At 44.0% G+C, this 22081-nt stretch overlaps 1 protein-coding gene across 1 annotated transcript in view; it reads right to left on the bottom strand.

Annotated features, from left to right (window-relative positions):
* Positions 1-1906: 1906 nt before the first annotated feature.
* The window catches only part of LOC115132181 (plexin A3), a 137545-nt gene continuing 117370 nt past the window's right edge, over positions 1907-22081 (bottom strand). The window contains exons 15-32 of the mRNA XM_029664516.2: positions 20542-20678; positions 20150-20320; positions 19522-19615; positions 16118-16357; positions 15662-15805; positions 14064-14298; positions 13497-13639; positions 12666-12922; positions 12468-12534; positions 10502-10648; positions 4539-4698; positions 4061-4164; positions 3834-3930; positions 3536-3726; positions 3246-3415; positions 2402-2614; positions 2152-2302; positions 1907-2017 (exon numbers count right to left, since the gene is read on the bottom strand). Coding sequence (XP_029520376.1) covers positions 1922-2017; positions 2152-2302; positions 2402-2614; positions 3246-3415; positions 3536-3726; positions 3834-3930; positions 4061-4164; positions 4539-4698; positions 10502-10648; positions 12468-12534; positions 12666-12922; positions 13497-13639; positions 14064-14298; positions 15662-15805; positions 16118-16357; positions 19522-19615; positions 20150-20320; positions 20542-20678 — 2817 coding nt within the window. The 3' untranslated portion in view covers positions 1907-1921. The remainder of the gene's footprint in view (positions 2018-2151; positions 2303-2401; positions 2615-3245; positions 3416-3535; positions 3727-3833; positions 3931-4060; positions 4165-4538; positions 4699-10501; positions 10649-12467; positions 12535-12665; positions 12923-13496; positions 13640-14063; positions 14299-15661; positions 15806-16117; positions 16358-19521; positions 19616-20149; positions 20321-20541; positions 20679-22081) is intronic.

Raw genomic sequence — 22081 nt, 5'->3', positions numbered from 1 at the left:
CGGCCCTGAATTGGCATCAAAAAGACTCCTACAGCAGTGTTGCAGACTCGGCCTATAGTACAGTACAGAGCACACCAACTGTGTTCAGGTGTACAGTCACTAAAACTGTACAAAACAAGAGTTCACATTCTTGTGTAAAATGTAAATAAATATGAAATAAAGACAAAACAATAAATACTTCATCATTGGATAGGGCCGAACTCAGAACCACATGTAAATGCACTCAAATAATATTGAGGTATAAGACCACCAGACTGCATTCCCTCCTAGTAGAGAAGTATGGAGAGGGAACATAGGAGTGTGTACAGTAAGCCGCTGTACCACCACTGAAACACACAGAGCTTCTACTGTCTGTCACGGAGGGAGTCAACACAGAGCAATGGCATTTACCAGCTGATCAGAACCTACAAAACAGCCTACTGCTGCTGGCTCTCTGGGACTGTGGGGTAAACAGAATGAAGGATTAAGGTCTCCTGGGTTGGGAATCAGAATTCAACACAGTAACCTCTAGCATGGTAATGGAAACACGGGCAGCATAGAGGCATTTTCTCCATTAACTAGTGCGAATGACCTACAGAAGTGAACTCACAACCACACAGGTTGTATTTAGACCTGTATATATTCTGTTTCTAGAATAAAAAAAACAATGAATACTGGTGTCCCCTGTCTGTTGTGCTTGGTGTTGCGTTACACATTTTGATCAAGCTTTCATTTGCAAATCGGAAAAAATCTGGAACAGAAATATTACTACACAGAATGATTATCGCAACATAGAGATCCTCTAACATAACTATTGGTTTAGTGTAATCTAATGAAACATGGCTTGCTGTTTTAGAACTAGACTTATTGCTCGTGACGGATCGATTAGATTTAGGATGCTTGATATGGGTAAAAATAGTTGTTTCCACGACAGCAGTGGCCCTGGGCTCTGGATGGGAATTCCTCAGATCCTGACAGATCAGATTCACAGTGGTGCAGACTGACATGGGGATCTAAGTATAATTAGCTGGACAGTTACAGTAGGGGTGGAACGTCTACGAGGAGAGGGCTTCACTTCCTGCAACACAAAGGCAAGCTTTAAAACTCTGGACTCTGAGCTGAGCCTCACCATCAGCAAAGGTCCATTTGGCCCCAAATTTCAAGAACAAAAAAAAAAATAAGAAAAGGAAAAAGGCGCTTTGTCGCTATGGCATTTTAGAGACGGGGGGGGGGATGGCCCAGCCTCAGCCCAGCCCCAACACTCCCCTCAATTTGTCACTTAATTAGGCCTCTGGTGCTTCCAGAATTTGGTCTCTTTTGTCCATACACTACCTCCTTCATCACGCACTGGCATTGAATCTCCCACCCTAACACATCAAAACAGAGCCTCAAAGCTTTCCTTTGGGGCCAATAGGTTATGGTATCTTACAATACTTGTAGTAAAGCCCATACGTTTCTAGATAAAATCCAGTCCACACCTAAATGTTACTTTTCAGCACTTTGTACAATTATTATCCCAGACCAAAAGCTACTCATCCCATGGCACTAGCTTGGCAATTCAGAACAGTTCCCAAAGCAACTTACTGTATGCCTCTATTGGAATGTATCTCATATTATCCACAGTAGTCCTCTTCCATTAGATTAGGCAGTTACTAAAGAGTCTGTCATTGAAAAGGCCAGTGTGGAGAAAAAAATGACTCAGAATGTTTCACTGGCAATGGCAGGTAGAGGTTTGAGGGAGTGAGGATATTGGGCACAGGATCTGGTCAGTAGACATTGGGCTTAATGTGCTGTGCTGTGGTTCGTTGTGTTGATTGTCCAGTGTCTTATGTCTTCATTTTTACTAGCACAAGCTGCGGATGTTCCAACACAGGTCCGTTCCCCAGTTCAACCAACCCCCCCCTTCCTCCCGACCCCTAACCCCCTGTTCCATCCTCCGCCCTCAGCTGCTGCCCGACATAAGGTTAATGGCTTGTTCCAGTTTGTGTCGCAACTTGTGTTTGCGGCAGTACCCATCCCTGTCCAGTGCTGTCAAAATCTGAACAGAAGAGTAAGAGAAAGAATTCCTCAACATTAATAAGAACGTTAATTTACATTACATTTAGGTATAAAATAAGTTAACCTGTGCAATATGAGGAATAATAAAGCAGAGTATTGGCCCATGCCTCTTACCTCCTCTTTGTACTTGTTAATGTAGAAGTAGAGCTCACTGAGAGCACTGAGAGTGTTGAACTCGGTGCCATGGAGACGAGACTGCTCCACCAGATAGGCATCCATGTCCTGGTCACTGATGGTAGGCATCTTACTGATATCTCTGTAGTACCTGACACAAGCAAAGAGACACATGAGTGCTCAGTGTTTGACTCTTTGAGAGAAAAGTCGATATGACAGCCAATAAAATTGATGGTAACTGAAATTATACCTCTCCACCCAGCTCTTGTAGTTGGGGATGTCTTTAGCGTACAGCAGCTTGTTGGAGGGTGAGTCCTTGCCCAGGCGGTGCTCTGATGTAGAGCAGGAGTCCATGAAGGTCTGGGCCACCACAGACAGACAGGCATCCGTAATGCTGCTCTTGTGGATGTCAAACACAAACTGAGGGTTCTTGATCACATTCACCCAGAAACGCAGGGGCAGACTGTCAGAGAGAAAGCAGAGAAAAGGTAGGAGAAAAGGTTTGGGACCATTATAAGGGAATCTTAGAGTTAGAAACATGTATTAAAGTGTCATTCCAGAATGATACAATAGTTGGCAATACAAAATACAGATTTTAAAACCACATTGTGGACAACTCAAATAGAGCTTTGAGACAATAAAAGCAGTCATAGTCATGGTACTGTACAATACAATCTTATGAATTTTTATGAATTAAATCTATATTCCAAGTGTCCCATTTTAGTCATTTGTCATAAACACTTGACTAAAAAGACTCAGTTCTATACCTTTATAAAACGAAAGCCAAAAGCAACAGTGGTGAGGGGAAAACTCCCTTTGGTTGAGGAAGAACCGGAAATTGCACATAATTCTTGTCATTACTCCCTCCTTTGAAAAGTTGATTATGGAGTGGGCTTGTAAGTATGCCTGTGCCATTCCTGCGAGGCTAGTAGCACTGACTCATTAGCGGCCATTTCAAACAGCCAAGAAGACTGAGACAGATTGAGACAGAGTTTTTTTTAACCAAATGCACAGATACAGCTTGGGTTCCAGAGGCTTATTTAAGGGGCAGCTATAAGAAACAGGGGCAGACAGAGAGGTGACACTTTGCTCACCAGTTGCTCTTCCAGGTGTGGCGGACGTCCGGGTCAGTGATCTGCCTCCTGTCGGCCTGCTCGTCCAGGAAGTCAAACATATACTTGATGGCCAGTGGGAGGGCACTGCCGCGGTGGGCCGTGCTGAACACCGTCTCAAACAAATCATCTACAAACTTCTGCAGAGTTCCCTGTAGGGTGATCAGACAAGTGGTGTTCATACAGTGTCCAAGAAAGGAACGTGTGCCTGGCAATGATACATTATCATGACACATTATGAGACAATTCACAAAAATACAATGAAAAGAGACCTTGGTTGCCAGTAGGCGGGTGAGATAGATCTCAGACACCATCTTGCTGCCGCGGTCGCCCTCCCGTTGGTCAGCGTGCTCGTGGTTCTTGACCAGGTGCCAGAGCTTGGTGCCAGTCTCCTGGTCAGGGGTGATCATGGGGGCACGGGAGCGCAGGCTATCTGGGCTGCTGGACGTCCTCAGGAGGCTTTCTGGAAACACAACGACACACAGTCAGATACTGTAGGAGGCTGGGTGGGGCCAGGCTTTCAAACAGTACAGTAGGTATGGAAAAACTGAAAGGGTCATTGATAAGTACCATAGCGGCTCAGAGAGCGGGTGAAGGTAAACGAGTTAGCAATATTGTAGGCTGAGACTTGCTTCTGGACCAAGGCTACCAGAGAACCATCGGTCACCTGAAGGAGGAGAGATCTTTAATGTTGTATCATCAAATGAATGACCATCAATATGATAGTATTTGTCTTTGTGTGTGAATAATGTGGATGAGTATTATGTGGATGTGTCCAGCTGGTGTTGCTGTCTGACCTGATAGTGGGCCAAGGTGTTGAGCCTTTTCCAGTCACTCTCAATCTTTGTGGTGACGTCCTCATCTTGAAGGATAATTCTGGTCAGTCTACCTTGTCGCCACTCTGTGAGGACATAAAAAAACAACAGAAAATTGGTTAGATCTGATTAGTTTAATCTGTATCTTTAGTTTCAAAAGGGAATCACTATTAACCAATGTCGCAATTAGTTACAATAAATCCTTCACATCCTTCACAATAAATCCTTCATACCCAAGAAGACTCAAGGCTGTAATCGCTGCCAAAGGTACTTCAACAAAGTACTGAGTAAAGGGCCTGAATACTTATGCAATTAAGGTATTTCAGTTTTGTCATTATGGGGTATTATGTGTAGATTTATGAGGACAATTTTTTTAAATTTAATCAATTTTAGAATAAGGCTGTAATGTAACAAAATGTGGAAAAAGTCACGGGGTCTGAATACTTTCGAAGGTTCTTACCCAGGTCCATGTCGTCAGCCTGGGGTCTCTGGGAGTAGGGGATGCCCTTGTATACAGCGTCCAGCAGCTTGTCCTTCACCTGAGTGACCGTGTCACAGTTCAGCACCTTCACCGGGACCTCCGTGCCTGCCTCTCCCTCCGGAGGGATACACATCAGAGTCTGGGGAGGGAGAAACCATAGGGCCGTCAGTACTAGGGATGATGCACTGTCAAACCTTTGTATAACTTCAGACAATCATTTTGAAAATAGCGCTCACAAGCCGAAAGTGGTCGCCGAAATGAGCAGATATGTGCACCAAGTTATTGCTCTCTCAATCTCTCTCTGCTGTGTCCACTTGGACCCGCCCTGCAACCACATTGGATAATGCTGGGCAGGCCTTTTGCTAGCTGTCACTCAAATGGCGAGGGGCAAGCTCATTGGCTAAAACTCAAATTACCAGGGGGCTGGTGCACGTGGGGTAAAATGGAGCAAAAATGGCGCTGCACAGGTTCCAGAAAACAAACTAGGGATTTTGTGGCTAATTGAGGTAAAACAGTAATTCTGCTCATAGATTATGCATGTATGAACTACACATTGACACAACCATCCCAAAGCGGGATGTTTAAAAAAAGACTTACTAGGCGTTAAAGTACCGTTCAATCTCTTTAAAGAAAGAGAGAGGTTTTGACTGCAATTTCCTCAGATGTTTTTTTTTTTTAAATGAATCACTTTATATGCAATTTTATCAATAGTCCCCCCAGATATATTAACTGCATTGTCGATAATGAAGATTTCATCTGTTTGAAGACAATCACCGAAGAATAAAAGCGATCTGGAGGACACATTTATGAGCCATCCTCAGGTCAATATAAAACTGACAGAGGACATTGATTTAACTACAAACAAGGATTTATATGACACAATGTACCATAGTTAAAAGGAGGAGATTGAGGATAGAGAGCAACCACATAACATCTTTTTAACAGTTCTGGCACCCCTTCACAGCTCACTCAGTCACAATATAGAGAAGTCAGGCTCTATTTGGGAAACTGTCATTATAACAAATGAAGATGCATTCAGCCTAATTTGCAACTTGCATTGACAGATTAACTAGCATAGAGGAGTGGTGTCACAACGAGTCCGTCTTCTGAGTTCATATACAAATTCTATGCAGGGATTACCATGTCACTGTATAGTGGACATAAATAATAGATTCCGTATTGTCTACTGGCTAATGTCTTTCTGTAAACTAGTGTGCCATGTTGACAGACGATAAAACAGCCTCCAGTATTTATGCTGCATTAGTTTATGTGTCGGGGGGCTAGGGTCAGTTTGTTATATCTGGAGTACTTCTCCTGTCCTATTCGGTGTCCTGTGTGAATCTAAGTGTGCGTTCTCTAATTCTCTCCTTCTCTCTTTCTTTGTCTCTCTCGGAGGACCTGAGCCCTAGGACCATGCCCCAGGACTACCTGACATGATGACTCCTTGCTGTCCCCAGTCCACCTGGCCATGCTGCTGCTCCAGTTTCAACTGGCCTGGGCCCTAGGACCATGTCCCAGGACTACCTGACATGATGACTCCTTGCTGTCCCCAGTCCACCTGGCCATGCTGCTGCTCCAGTTTCAACTGTTCTGCCTTACTATTATTCAACCATGCTGGTCATTTATGAACATTTGAACATCTTGGCCACGTTCTGTTATAATCTCCACCCGGCACAGCCAGAAGAGGACTGGCCACCCCACATATGCTCTCTCTAATTCTCTCTTTCTTTCTCTCTCTCGGAGGACCTGAGCCCTAGGACCGTGCCCCAGGACTACCTGACATGATGACTCCTTGCTGTCCCCAGTCCACCTGACTGTGCTGCTGCTCCAGTTTCAACTGTTCTGCCTTATTATTATTCGACCATGCTGGTCATTTATGAACATTTGAACATCTTGGTCATGTTCTGTTATAATCTCTACCCGGCACAGCCAGAAGAGGACTGGCCACCCCACATAGCCTGGTTCCTCTCTAGGTTTCTTCCTAGGTTTTGGCCTTTCTAGGGAGTTTTTCCTAGCCACCGTGCTTTTACACCTGCATTGTTTGCTGTTTGGGGTTTTAGGCTGGGTTTCTGTACAGCACTTTGAGATATCAGCTGATGTACGAAGGGCTATATAAATAAATTTGATTTGATTTGATTTGATGATGTTGTAGGCCTGACAGGTTTTCTGTGGTCAACACTGTTTCGCTAGAGGAATCCTGACTATTGGATGAGCATTGATTCTTGTTTTCACACAATCCACGAACGAAAACGCCATCAAATGACCTACGTTGCCTTTTGGAATAACCAAGGTGTACTATCCATCCAAAAAGGATAGTGACCAGAGAGTAGAGGGGTCCTTCTAATGTATTTATATACTGGGCATGTACACACCATGCTGCCAGTCCATATAAATTCATGAGGAGACCTTTGGTGTGGGCTGGGTGCGTTAATCAGGTGATTAGCACAGTGTGCAGCTGGCACAGGGTCCCACAGACATCTGTACCACTGCCACTCACTGATCATTAGCAAAGTCAATTTCCTTCTTGCCATGCACTGGAAATAGTTAACAAGTGGGGCATTTGTGATTAAAAACCAATTATAAAGCAAATTACAAGAATTCTCAAGGAATGGGAGAATCCTCATCATTTGAGGAGGTCCAAGGCCAAGCAAGTTCTGACAAGGGAAGATTTGAAGATTTGTGGCACCTTGGTGGTAAAAGATGCCTTCAGTGCCTTCAGAAAGTATTCATACCCCTTGACTTATTCCACATTTTGTTGTGTTACAGCCTGAATTCAAAATCAACGCAATATTTAAAAAAATATCATCCATCTACACACAATACGCCATAATGACAAAGTGCAAATTTATTGAATTTGCATACACTACCATTCAAAGGTTTGGGGTCACTTAGAAATGCCCTTGTTTTTGAAGGAAAACTGGCCTTCTCGAGACTATCTTCAGTTTCTTGGCAATTTCTCGCATGGAATAGCCTTAATTTCTTAAAACAAAAATAGACTGATGAGTTTCAGAAGAAAGTTCTTTGTTTCTGGCCATTTTGAGCCTGTAATCAAACCCACAAATGGTGATGCTCCAGATACTCAACTAGTCTAAAGAAGGCCAGTTTTATTGCTTCCTTAATCCGTTTTCAGCTGTGATAAAATGATAAACCTCGATTAGCTAGCACAACGTGCCATTGGAACACAGGAGTGATGGTTGCTGATAATGGGACTCTGTACGCCTATGTAGATATTCCATAAAAATTCTGCCGTTTCCAGCTACACTAGTCATTTACAACATTAACGATATTGACACTGTATTTCTGATCACTTTGATGTTATTTTAATGGACAAAAAAATGTGCTTTTCTTAAAAAACAAGGACATTTCTAAGTGACCCCAAACTTTTGAACAGTAGTGTAAGTATTCACACCCCTGAGTCAACAGTTTGTAGAAGCACGTTTGGCCGCAATTACAGCTGTGAGTCTTTCTGGCTACGTTTCTAATACCCTTTAAAGATATAGAACGCTGCTACAGTAACGCTGCTACATTAACGCTGCTACAGTAACGCTGCTGCAGTAACGCTGCTGCAGTAACGCCGCTGCAGTAACGCCGCTGCAGTAACGCCGCTGCAGTAACGCCGCTGCAGTAACGCCGCTGCAGTAACGCCGCTGCAGTAACGCCGCTACAGTAACGCCGCTACAGTAACGCCGCTGCAGTAACGCCGCTGCAGTAACGCCGCTGCAGTAACGCCGCTGCAGTAACGCCGCTGCAGTAACGCCGCTGCAGTAACGCCGCTGCAGTAACGCCGCTGCAGTAACGCCGCTGCAGTAACGCCGCTGCAGTAACGCCTGCTACAGTAACGCTGCTACAGTAACGCTGCTGCAGTAACGCTGCTACAGTAACGCTGCTGCAGTAACGCTGCTACAGTAACGCCGCTACAGTAACGCCGCTGCAGTAACGCTGCTACAGTAACGCCGCTACAGTAACGCCACTACAGTAATGTGCTGATAGCGACAATTGATAACCTTTCAGACAATTATTATTATTATTATTTTTTATACAGTAGAATTCTGGCATAGAATGTTCTGTATTGTTTCCCTGACAACAACAAACGTTGCTGACTGATGTGCTGTTGTGTTGTTTACATGCTGTTTTTTTATGGTAGGGTAGCTAGATGTGTTTTTTTTCAACTAAATGTGTTGGTATGTCGTGGTATTTAATGAACTTTAAAATACATTTTTTAGGAGAGAGTGATGTGTGTGGAGGCAGCAGACATGCAGGCCGTGCGCAGGCAGTTTATTTGATTGACAGTTCTGGTTGCCTTGTGATGGACATTAGTCCCGCTTCACAAGCGTCATTCCTTTGCAGACGAGTAAAATGCCTGTTCAGTGGCGCTTCGAAACTATCTCCAGAGAAGGTTTCGTTTTGGCATTTAAAAATCTGTAGTGTACCCTTACAGACACGCCGTAGCCGAGACGCTTTCAAGGCAGCACATTCCCTGTGTCTGAAAAGGGTGTAAGAGCTTTTCACACCTGGATTGTGCAACATTTACCCAATATTATTTTCAAAATTCTTCAACCTCTGTCATATTGGATGTTGATCATTGCTAGAGAACCATTTTCAGGTCTTGCCATAGATTTTCCTAGTAGATTTCAGTCAAAACTGTAACTCGGCCACTCAGGAACATTCACCGTCTTCTTGGTAAGCAACTCCAGCGTAGATTTGGCCTTGTGTACTAGGTTATTGTCCTGCTGAAAGGTGAATTCATTTCCCAGTGTCTGGTGGAAAGCAGTCAGGATTTGAACCAGGATTTGTGCTCAGCTCCCACCCGATCTGTGTATCTATGGTGCATAGGATAACTTTACAGTATCAGAGTATCAAATACTGAAGTACTTCCCAGTAAAGTTGCCAGTCTTGGTTAATGCCATTTAAAGGGATACAAGAGATAACCATGAATGATAGTTATCGATAGAGTGCACAGATGGCCCTAGATGTATCAATAACAGAGCCTCCATCATCCATAGGTGGTACAGATTATGAGTGATTTAAGGGTATATGGAACCAGGGGGCATAAAGCCGTCCTATAGGGTTGACCTTTACTTGGGTTCCCCAGGGCCAGAGATATAGACAGCTCCTCGGGGAGCATCTGTCTCTTTAGGGCTAATTCCTCTGACATCTGCCATTCCTTCTATCGATCCCTCTGAAGGAGGTAGAGATGAACCTGTCCTGAGTTGATGCTGCAGTGTTTTACCAGGCAGTGTGCTCGCGAGGGAAGAATGGCCTCGGATGCAGATTCATGGAGAAGTGGAGGGGTGGGTGTGGGACGGGCTACTAGTGTATCCTACTAAGTCAGAGTATTGTTATTGTTCCATATAAATAACTAATATGAGGTAATATTTAGAGAATTCCTGTGCTGTTTCTATTTTTTATTCGCAAATGTGGGGTGTGACGCTTTTATGTGGAAGTCAATGGGTTGCTGACGGTGAGTAAATCAATAATTGTTTAAGTGTAGTATTTCCTGGCAGTGCTGCTTGGCCGCCTCGTTGGGGAGAGAGAGCGATGTGGTGGGAAGGTTTGTTTTATGGGCAGACAATAAATGCTTGATTTGTTTGAATCATTACTGGCCCGCAGCAGGTCATTGTGTGATTGAGTGATGAGTGGGTTCCTTCCAAGAGACCTCCCTCACCCATACAGCCCCAGCTCTGCCTACCACTGCCTACACTGGGATCCCACAGCCCACATCACTTCCTCAGTAACATGACAGGTGATTTCCATGGCAAAGCATGCTAAACATCCTCCTGTTTGTTTTGCTTCTGCAACCACATTAAGAGAGAATCAGTACATGGATTCATCTTGCTGTCCTGGGACTGAGGGGGTTGGCTCCGTTGGGCCACACTCAAATGAAACATGAAACTGGTGTGTGAGAGCTGTGTGTGTGTGTGTGGAGGAGGGTCCTTCCTTACCAGCTGTTTGTAGTCAATCTGCTGTCTGATGAGTTTGTCCTCACTGAGGGAGTAGCGCGCCTCTCCTGTGATGGAGTCTATAGGCCCCTTCTCCATCTGCTGCTTGATGGCACAGTACAGCATGAACAGAGGTTCGCCCGCACACTCCTGAGAGGGGGGGGGGCAGAGGGGGAAAGAGTAGAAGCGGAAGAGAGGGAGTGATTGGGAGAAGGGGAGAGGGATCGGCAATCACGTCCCTTTCAGACAGCGTAGTGAAGAGTGGGGAAGTTACCAATTACCCACTTACAGGCTTTTGATTACTAACCAGTGATACTGAGAACACTATTATTTAGTTCTTAAGGCTGATTAATTTGACATCATTAATTACAACGTGACATCCTGAGTCTCAAGCTGCTCGCACAGAGTGGCCTTCCAGCCCAGACACACAGAGGACAATGGACAATCTACCAGGCCTCCAAATCCTGCTGTCAATGAGCAAATGGAGCATTATTCAAATCCATACTCAAACAAAGGAAACCCCAAACACACAAACGACCCCAAATTGTCAAATGTAAGTAGGGCAATGAGAGTATGAGCAGCATTCAGTAAAACTGATTGGTCATGCTGGGATGTGTCAGGGATTTTCTGTATTACCGTACTGTTTTCAAGGACATGCTCTTCTGTGGTCTTAATCTTTAAAGTTGAGTTGACGTCATATTTAATAACATCATAACTACAGATTTCAAGTTACTCTCCAGAATTTCTTCTCAGTTGAAAACCAGTCAAACTTCTATATTTTTCCAGACCATGTCCAATTAGATTAAATCCTCAGATAATTTATTCTTCACTAAATGTGTTTATGTTGCTAAGTAAGTTTTTTTGTTTGTTTTCAGAACTTTAGAAATCTTAACATTACATTACATTTGTTATTTTAAACAAGTCTAGAACCTTTACCTTCCCGAATAACATTTATTTTTATTTTTTATTTAACTAGTTAAGTCAGTTAAGAACAAATTCTTATTTACAATGACAGCTTAGGAAGAGTGGGTTAACTGCCTTGTTCAGGGGCAGAACGACAGATTCTTACCTTGTCAGCTCGGGTATTTTCTCTAGCAACCTTTCGGTTACCAGCCCAATGCTCTAACCACTAGGCTACCTGCCACCCCCATCTACCGTAAGGTACTGAACTCCCCCAGTTAAGATATATATTTGTGTTAAAACAAATGTTTTGCAGTGATAAGCCCTGCTAAGAAAGATGAATATTGCTATGCAAGCTGAATATGGAAAAAAGTCCATTCTGAATAGAAGTTTAAGTAAGGCTTGTGAAAACATTTCAGGGTAATTACTTGGGGAGACTGGGGAGATGGCCAGAACACTTTAACATCTGCACTGATGTAACTTCAATTTACTTGGCTGCTATCCATAGCTACATTCCAAGAGGCATTTCAGGCATGAACGCTCAATGGGCCTGATGTTCGTGTCCTTAACGCAAATGGCCATTTCGATCCAACCCCAGAGTAAAGCAGGAGCAGCATATGGGCAGGAAAAACACAGAAAGGCCATTTTGGTTGGTGGATGTGGTTAGACAAAATGACCACAACTGCCCCTGGAGTGATTCCCCGATATGGTTCATGCTGTGGCCGTGCTGTGTGTGCACTCAACTGTGCTGCGGTCACACAGAGTGAGAATTAACAGCACCAGGACCATGATTAGCCAAAGAACTCCACCTCAAAAATATAATTACAACTCACAGATTACACTAATAATAGTCATTAAAGATCATTTTACAGAATTTCAGGTTCAAAAATGAAAACGTGAACAGAAAGAATACAGTCCACAGTGTTGCTTTAGGCCTACTAGTGTTTCAGCCAAACAGTCATTTTTTTAAAATCACGAACATAAATCTTCTGCTATGTACTTAAATCTCTCTTCTCTGAACCTACATTAACCCTCAGTTAGAAATAAATCGGAGCACCATTAGAATTACCTTGAGGAATCGATGCAGCAGAAACGTAAACCAGTTGGTGAGCATCTTCTCTGCCACAGACTCTGTCCTACAGGAGAGATGAGACACCGGTCAGTTTCAACAACACGTGTCCTGTACACATACAGCATGAGTAGAGGTGTTAGTGAGGGAGCGAGAAGAGAACACCCAGCCCGTTTCTCTACAGGTAAGTAGCCTCACCGTCGGAGCAGCAGTTTGGGATGGTTGCGGTTCTCAAGGTTCTTCTCGATGAGGTCTGCCAGCAGCTGTTTGAGCACCATGGTGGCATACTCCATGCGGCCCTGCAGCGCGGCCATGAGCAGAGAGGCCACGTTGCCGCGATCCCGCATGGAGAAGGACCTCTGGGCTTCCAGGGTGTGGATGAAGGTTAGCAGAAACATCTTATTGTGCAGCAGCTGGCTGAACAGACGCAGGGCTTTCTCCACATTGGCCGGGGACTGAGGGACAGGACACAGGAGGATGGGAGTGTACACAAATCAAATTTCAAAGGGGGTGGTGTACACAGAGGTGGGAATAGACAAAAGGAGGTCCAAAGGGTTAAGAGGGTAGAGGGATAGAGGGAGAGAGAGGGGGAAAGTGTAAGAGAAAAAGGGAGAGAGAAAATGGTTTGTCTTTTGTAGTATGAGTATTACATGGAGTACCAGATAAAAACTTTTTCCAAACATTTCTGCGGCAGTCTCTAGACGAGTAGTCTACGGAGGCCTGGTGGGGCTCCTGCTTTGATTCTGCCTCAGGTTTTAATTAAAAAGAAAAGAGGTTGAGAGGAAAAGAAAAGAGGTTGCTCTGAAGCTCAGCACTAAGAGAGGAGGAGTACTGCTGGCTACTGAGCTTGGGGGATTTTGAAACAGGATCTGTCGCTTTTTATATTCCTTATTTTTTGGGCAGTGAGTTACAGTACAAGAAAAGTGAACCTCATGAAAGCATACTCTTCTAAGTTACCAAGACAAATGAAGATAGAAACACAAGGCAGTGAAGTGAAGGGAACTGGCACTGTAGTTCTCTTACACTTACATCCAGCTCCTTGAGGACGGGGTGCTCCTCGATACCGGGGAACATGACTCTCATGGTGTAGGTGCGATACTCCAGGAAGGGGATCTTCACTCCGTCCATGTCATTGGTCAGCTCCTGGATGTCTGTCTGCAGCTCAGCGAATGCTGTGTTGACAGAAGCAGAGGAGACAAATCTCTGAGTCACTGTCTGGACGCTTTGATAATCCTCATACTGTACACAGTCAGCCGTGTGACATGAGTAATACTTATTTTACCTCGTACAGAGTCAACGTCTGAGAAAGCATACGGTAAAGAATGTGGAGTGATTCACTTGTATCATGTTGTCACATATCGACTACAGGAGCATCACAGTAACAGAAACTGTTCAGAGCAAGCACATTCTGATAGCACCCTTGTCACTACTCTTACAAAAGTACACACAGCTCTCTGATAAGAGAATATCCTGCGAGCACTGGTGTCATTTCAGTGACAGCCATGTATGTGGGACACATACACATAAACCTGTTTGTTAGTGGTCATGGTGAAAAGGACAGGAGAGAAATAGGAGAAGGAAGACCAGTGCTCCTACCTTCTTTACACTCCAGGGCCACTCTGGACTCCAGGTTGTCCATCTGCAGCTGCAGGCGTTTCAGGGTGCGGTCAGCGTCCCGGGTCTTCCTCTTGTAGGCGATAAGTACGGCGATGATGGCGATGAGGAGCACCCCTCCTCCCGCCCCGATCCCGATGATGGCCGGCAGGGTGAGGGTGCTGTCGGAGTAGATGTGCAGGGTGCCTGGGAAGTACTCCAGACCACCCACCACAATCTGGAGGAGAAACGCAGAGATGGAAAAATGTGTCTCTGTGATACGAAGGGTTTCATAACTACAGTATGTAGCAGAGACTCAGAGATACGTGTTGAAAGTTTTTAGATTTGACCCAGGTTCATTGGAGCCCCTTCTAACATCTCCTTTTTAAACTTCAAGCCAATTACCGATGGCCTCCAACAGGTTTGGCTAACGAGTTTCACCTTTACTCGCCCATTCCACTCTTGCTGAGTGCTTTAATTATTGAGTGGCGTGGATGGAAGGGAACAGGGAGAATACCACTCTGCTGTCTGTCTGTGTGTCTGACTGTTGCTGGGCTGTGTGTCAGGTCATTAACACAGCTGGCCCAGCCTTCTCGCTATACCATGCATCTCCATCCCTCCCTCCCCCTGGGAGGGAGATCACTCCACCTCACCCATCACCGCTACTGCTCTCTCTTCTCTCTCTCTTCCCTCTCTCCCCCTCTCTTTGATCTCAGCTTTGATTTGTAAACGTACCCTTCTCTCCACAGCTGACTCTATTGATCTGATGAAATTGAGTCTGAGCGTTTCACTGAATCAACAGCCAGTTACCTCGTCCAGGCGTGTTAATGTCAAGTCAATACCATAGGATCAGGACGATGCCTTTGATACAAAAAGTAAACAAGCTGCCACACTCCAGACTAAATCTACCTGCTTCTAATCATTCTGTGCCGTGATTGTATTGGCAGCTGGCACTGTATAAGAATACATGGATAACTGCTTATGACACTTGCAGTTATCAAATTGACCAGACTGCCCTCTGCCGATTAAATCACCTGCTCCGACAACGGTTGTCTGTCCATAAAACTGTTTAAAAAGGAATTGCATTTCATCAATCCAAGATGATTATTTTTCACCTTTACTGCTTAAGCCCACAGCTGAAATCATTGTGCGCTGAGGCGTGCCTGTAATAAAGAGAGGTAGTCCTGTCTGGCATTGATGATAATGCTCCGAGCTGCGGAGTCAACAGATAGTTAGATTAAATGGGAAATTGCTTGTATCAGCAGGCCTCTGTAATCATCATAAGTGCTTAATGCAGGATGACCCTTTCCCATTTGACCTTTACATTTGTTGGATTAGCATTCAAGTTAAAAAACATCCAGACAGCCAGAGCTATTATAGAATTGATTATGGATGTACAAAGCCCTCAGAGTCAGACATGTTCCCAAATAGCACAGATAAAAGTGCATTAACTACATGGCAAATATATTTAGGGAAATAACAGCACTGGGTTATGGCCAGAGCAGTTTTGACAATGTCAATAAAGGATACTTCACAAAAAGCTATTGTTGACATAAAATACTAAAATTACAGTAAATGGTGGGCGGGACATCTGGTCTTACCAGGACTCTCTGCTCCCCGGTCAGGTCTGGCGAATCACAGAGCAGCTGAGACTCCGAGACGGTTAACAGACAGGGAGTTTCACCAATCATCACACTATAGTTCAGGCGGGTGTTGCCCGGAGCAGGGGGAATCAGATTCTTTCCCTGTTTTAAAAAGAAGCATGTTGTTAGTTTTCAAAATACATTTTTGGGGGACAATAATATCTTCATCAGACTAAAGCACACACACAATAAAGTGTTTTTATGGGTCTTCAATCCTGACTTGTAAGTCCATCCTCAGCTCAGGAATTTGTAAGTAGACATGTTGCGAAGTTGTCTTTGTACTGGTTCTGTCTCACAGGATCTCTCTTGCTTTGGGCCAATACCCAAGACGCTTCATCTCTAGAGATTTTTTCTCCTTTCTCTCAACTGACAAAAGTAACAGAAAATGAAATCAAACGAACACAATCTACTTACTTTGAGGATAATGGGAGAGCCAGGCTTGACCTCCAGTATCCCAGAGTTCCCTAGTGTTTCAAAGGTGGGGTTGGGGTAGTAGGTGAAAGGTGTCCCATTGAGGACGAGCAGTGCGGCCACGTGATCCAGGATGAAACCGTACTCGTCGGGGTGCAGGCCTGACTCTGGCGCCTGGTGCTTGGTGTAAATGATGCCCGGGGCCAGACAGGTCATCACAGAATCATTAACCACAGTGCACACCTAGACAGGAAGAGGAAGTTGAAGGAGGAGGGTCAAACCAGGAATACGTATGAGACAAAGGGCCTTGCCTTACCAAAACTAGCGCAATGGTAAATCTTAGCGCTGGCAGTAGCACTATAGGTCTGGGGGTGTGTCAGAAATATTTTTTGCTATTTTCACAGCGGGAATTATGGGCACAAGAGGTGGCGGTGGTGTGAAAGGGCTGGGTTTTTGATTAACAAATAAGTTGTAGGTGTGACGAAGGCTTGACCATTCACTGGCCAATCAGCGGCTTCCATGGCTTAATACTGCATTCGGTTTTCTCAAGTTTTGTAGCCTACAGTATGTTATTGACGGTCTTTGCTTTGTCATCAACTGCAATTCGTCTGGGGGCCAGAATATCCTCGTCCTAGTCCATTGTACATTGATATGTTTATTAAATACATAGCATAGGTTACAGTAACAAATAATACAAACAGTTTTTGCAAAATATGTTTGAAGAGTTGGCAGTCAACATTGATGTCATTGCTTCAATGAGTATAGCCCATACATGTCTTGATGTATCGCAATTCTCCTGAAATAAAAAAATACTAGGCTCCCCTTAAAATGTTATGTAGCCTATTGTATGTGTGAGTCACATTCGCAATAAGCAAGATATAGGCCTATATGCACCGTTGTGGCGTTGTAAGACTGAATCATTTTGTTTGGAGGAGCGTGTCTTTGGTAACCGGACAAGAGGAGCACTTTGGAAATGGGGATGGATACAAGCGAAATGGAGTATGCAGGTAGGCCTATGTAAATTGTGAATAATGCAAAAGCATGACTGTAAAAGCCTCACGATTAGACCATTTGGAAACCTTTTATGGATAGGCTACTTTGCTAATGCATGGCCAGGACAAGAAAGACACTCGACGCATTGCTGTGGAACCAGCTTTAAGGGTAGCTCACTGAGCAGGGTTGGGGCAGGGTTGGGGTCATTACCATTTAAATTCCAACCAATTCAGAAAGAAAACCAAATTCCAATTCCGATTCCAAATCTTCCTCATTGAAAAGCATGGAAGAGAATTGGAATTGGAATTCCGGTGTACTACCTGAATTGACTGAAATTGAAATGGAATTGACCTAAACTCTGCTCCTGAGGGCTTGTTTTTCAATCAAATGAAACGGAAAACAAGCTATTCTTACAGGAAATAACATAAACGTTTCTAAATACGAGGGTCATCGACATCATCTCATCTCTCGTTCCATGATGGACATATGGTCATGTAGCCTAACTGGAGGGGGTTTTACGCACATCACAAATAATAACAGGAGCTGGCGGAAACAATGTAGGCCTACAATACATATACGAAAAGGGGATGTCAGCTAGATATTTGCGGCTCCCAAACGTAATCTTTTAATAAAGCTTTGGTGATTAAGATTGATTTAAAAGCGGTCTCACGAGCCAAACCCTTTCTTGATAGACTTGGCTACTTTGTGAATGCATTGGCAGGACAAAAAAACAGCCTTCATTGAGGGGAGGGCAGGCTAATCTTGGGTTTTTATTAAATTAAACAAAGTGTTTCTAAATACAAGGTTCACAGGCACAAAAAGCACATCTCTCTGTTCCATGTGCATATGGGCACTATGAGTCACGGCTGGATAGGCTACGGTTCCACTGTCCAAATCCATGCCATAACCAACCACGTTACTGCTAAGACCTGCTTTTGGTGAGTCTTGAAGACCCAGTGGAGTGTTTTATATATATTTACACACTATGATCCCTGATCTCTCGTTTGACGAACATATCAAGGCTGTTTCAAGGACAGCTTTTTCCCATCTACGTAACTTTGCAAAAATTAGAAACTTTCTGTCCAAAAATGATGCAAAAATGTAATCCATGATTTTGTCACTTCTAGGTTAGACTATTGCAATGCTCTACTTTCCGGCTACCAGGATAAAGCACTAAATAGACTTTAGTTAGTGCTAAACACGGCTGCTAGAACCTTGACTAAAAAATGTGATCATATTACTCCAGTGCTAGCCTCTCTACGCTGCATTCCTGTTAAGGCTAGGGCTGATTTCAAGGTTTTATTGCTAACCTACAAAGCATTTCATGGGCTTGCTCCTACCTATCTATCTTGCTCCTACCTATTACTGGTGCTCTTTCTTGCCGTCCCTAGGAGGGGTGCGCCACTTGAGTCTCTAGGTTTCTTCCTAGGTTCCGGCCTGTCTAGGGAGTTTTCCTAGCCACCGTGCTTCTACACTTACATTGCTTGCTGCTTGGGGTTTTAGGCTGGGTTTCTGTACAGCACTTTGTGACATCAGCTGATGTAAGAAGGGCTTTATAAATACATATGATTGATATAAATACATTTGATTATGAGGTTGGAATAATACTGTGAAATTGTGAAAATGATGAGAATGCCCTTTTAGTGTAAGAGCTGTTTGAAAAGACCGCGACAAACAGCTACTTTGGGCCTTCAAATCTCCGTATTTGCACTGAATGAAATTGCCATTTTCCACTTGTTTTTAAGGATACACCTCAAATATTGCCATCCTCCCACCTCAGCGCAAGTAATCTGATGTTAGACGGGTAAATTGCAGAACCTGGCACAAGGGGTACTTTTTCACATATGGAAATTTCCAACTAAAGTGTGTTGACATTTGCGCAGCCTTAGCGTCAGACAAAAATAGAGTCCATAGATTACTGTGTAAAACCACAACACTGATGTTTCACTAGAATTCCATGGGCTCAGTAGCAAAAGCTTATTGCGTAAGTCCTTGCTGCTACAGATGTGGTCAAATATATTGGCACCCTTGCACTTTACAATGGAGTGCAATGGAGCAGAATGTTAAGATTTTCCATTTCAAAACTGGTTGATTAGCTATTTTTACTATGTAGACACCTGCAACTTACCACAGTTGAGATAAATTACACAGTAAACAAGAATAATTGTCTCTAACCAAATTCATTTAAATGTTGAATAATTTAGTCCAGGCCATTCTTTTTAGTTCAAAGTGAAAAATCTCCATTTCAGTTTTGATTAGTTTCTTCTTGGTCCTGTGCAGTTGTAAATCAAACAAATATATGTGTAAACACCAAACGTTTTTTCAATTTCTGTAGCTATTATACACGTTAACCAACTGTAATAATCAAAGCGATGCTGTGCAAACATGGAATGTATTATATTTGGAACACTTGCATTAGTAGTCTCTATTCCTCCATACTTGGCACGGACTTTGGGTTCCTGGATGGTGAGCAGGTTGGTACCTGTGACGGTGATCAAGGTGCTACCACTGAAACACAAACAGAAGCATGGTGGTTAAGAGCTATCAAGCTATGCTAAAGACCTGCTAGTTATTGCATACTGGTGATATGGGCAGAGAGAGAAAAAGGAATTAAATAAGAACTTCCGTGTAGCAGAGGTGCTCTTTTGCTACAGCATGTTGTTTGTATGATTTATCTTACAGTACTGTTGGGATTCAGAGGAAAGGGAAGCAGTCCCCTCAAAGGTCCCATGAATTCGGATTTTATATACATTAGATACATCATCCCCCATACTGTCTATTGTGCTTTAAGTGTCATGGTGAAATGGCTACAATGGGACTGTGTGGGCGTCTGTGTGTGGCTTTGGGGATCATGTTGTATTCTCTGTGTGTTCCTGGGTCATTACTGGCAGTAATAGATGGTTGGGCTGAGTTTCTCTTCAGGACTCTCCCAGGACCCTGGTTATGCTCTGAGAGGCTCCAGCCTGTTGGCTGGGAGAGGAGAGGAAAGGAGAGTAGAGGAGAAGAGAGGAGAGGAGCCAGGCTGGGATCACCACCACTCACTTCACTATACTCCAGCTGGGCTCGATGCTGGAGATGGTGGGGTCCTCTGTGTAGATGTAGCGTGTGTCACTGCTGGTGACTTCAGCTTTGTCAATTAACAGCTTGATTGACGCGGGGCCTGAGCCAGACAGTGACGACGGTGTCACACACACAATGTCCCTTTTGGTCCTCCTGTGTGGGTTAGGCAGAGAATGTCATATAGTAGTATCTCATAGAAGGAATTCACTGTCTGAAATGACACTCAAGACAATGTCATGCTGTCACACTGTCACTGTCACAGACAGAGTGTGTCCAGTATGTTTAGTTCTGAGTGTACTGCACAGACAACACTGCACTACTGTACTACCACAGTCCATTCCCCTGAGGTGGGGTCAAGCTGACTGACTACTCACTTAACAAACAGACACTCCTCCTGGGCGATGAATACAGTGACAGTGCTCCCAGCGTCCAGATGTCGGCCTGATATTGTCAGCCTGGTCCCCCCAGACACGGGGCCCTTCTCCGGGCGCACACGGTTGAAGCTGGGGGTCTGAGAGAGGAAGGAAACTCACTGTTAACACCCAGCACACAAAACAATTATACAGTTTTTGTGAAAAGCTACAGTACAACAAACCGATTCCCATTATATTTCTGGTAATTGCTGCAACACACTGCACTACAGTAAGTGTTTTCAACAGCACAGTGACAGTGACATGAGTGAGAATGTTACTTTTTTCTGTAATTAGCTACATACGTAATTGCTCCATTCACATGTATTCATTTGGCTGGGAGCTGCGTTTGGGTTCTGGTGGAATAGAACTGCAGGACTGCTATTGATTGCTTGTTTAAGGGCAGCAGTCAAGCCCATTCATTTCAGTCAGCTGCCCGCCTTGCAGGCTGAGGAGATTATAAACTAACGCCACATTCCTGTTTCACCGCTGCTTAATGCTCTGTTGGGATAGCTGGGTAATTACTGTATGTCACATTGGCAGGGTTGGGTAGGTTACTTTCTAAATGTAATCCGTTACAGTTACTAGTTACCTGTTCAAAATCGTAATCAGTAATGTAACTTTTGGAGAACCCAAACTCAGTAATGTAATCTGATTATATTCAGTTACTTTTAGATTACTTTCCCCTTAAGAGCCATAAGAAGAAGAATATGTTATCAATTGAACAACATCTATTGCAGGATAAATCATTGTTAAAGTTTACATAGCTGGCCATATATATGGATGTTACATTTTACTTTGTTGGGTTGGTTATGTAGGCTTCTTCTAACCCATTGCTTTCTACTACATACATAATAATATGATTAAATTATATATTAACATCAATATATTTAATTTATAAGTTCAAAAATGGATGTAGCAACTACAGATTGCCCCTTGAAGATTGCCCCAAAGCATTAGATGGGCTTGCTCCTACCATCTTTACGATTTGGTCCTGCCGTATATACCTACACGTACGCTACGGTCACAAGACGCGGGCCTCCTAATTGTCCCTAGAATTTCTAAACAAACAGCTGGAGGCAGGGCTTTCTCCTATAGAGCTCAATTTTTATGGAATGGTCTGCCTACCCATGTCAGAGACGCAGACTCGGTCTCAACCTTTAAATCTTTATTGAAGACTCATCTCTTCAGTAGGTCCTATGATTGATTGTAGTCTGGCCCAGGCATGTGAAGGTAAAAGGAAAGGCTCTGGAGCAACGAACCGCCCTTGCTGTCTCTGCCTGGCCGGTTCCCCTCTTTCCACTGGGATTCTCTGTCTCTAACCCTATTACAGGGGCTGAGTCACTAGCCTACTGGCGCTCTTCCATGCCGTCCCTAGGAGGGGTGCGTCACTTGAGTGGGTTGAGTTACTGATGTGGTCTTCCTGTCTGGGTTGGCGCCCCCCTTGGGTTGTGCCGTGGCGGAGATCTTCGTGGGGTATACTCGGCCTTGTCTCAGGATAGTG

This window comes from Oncorhynchus nerka, linkage group LG7, assembly GCF_034236695.1.
Source record: "Oncorhynchus nerka isolate Pitt River linkage group LG7, Oner_Uvic_2.0, whole genome shotgun sequence".
Classification (NCBI taxonomy): Eukaryota; Metazoa; Chordata; class Actinopteri; order Salmoniformes; family Salmonidae; genus Oncorhynchus; species Oncorhynchus nerka.
Note: the sequence above shows the minus strand (reverse complement) of the source record. Positions and strands in the feature narration are given on the sequence as shown.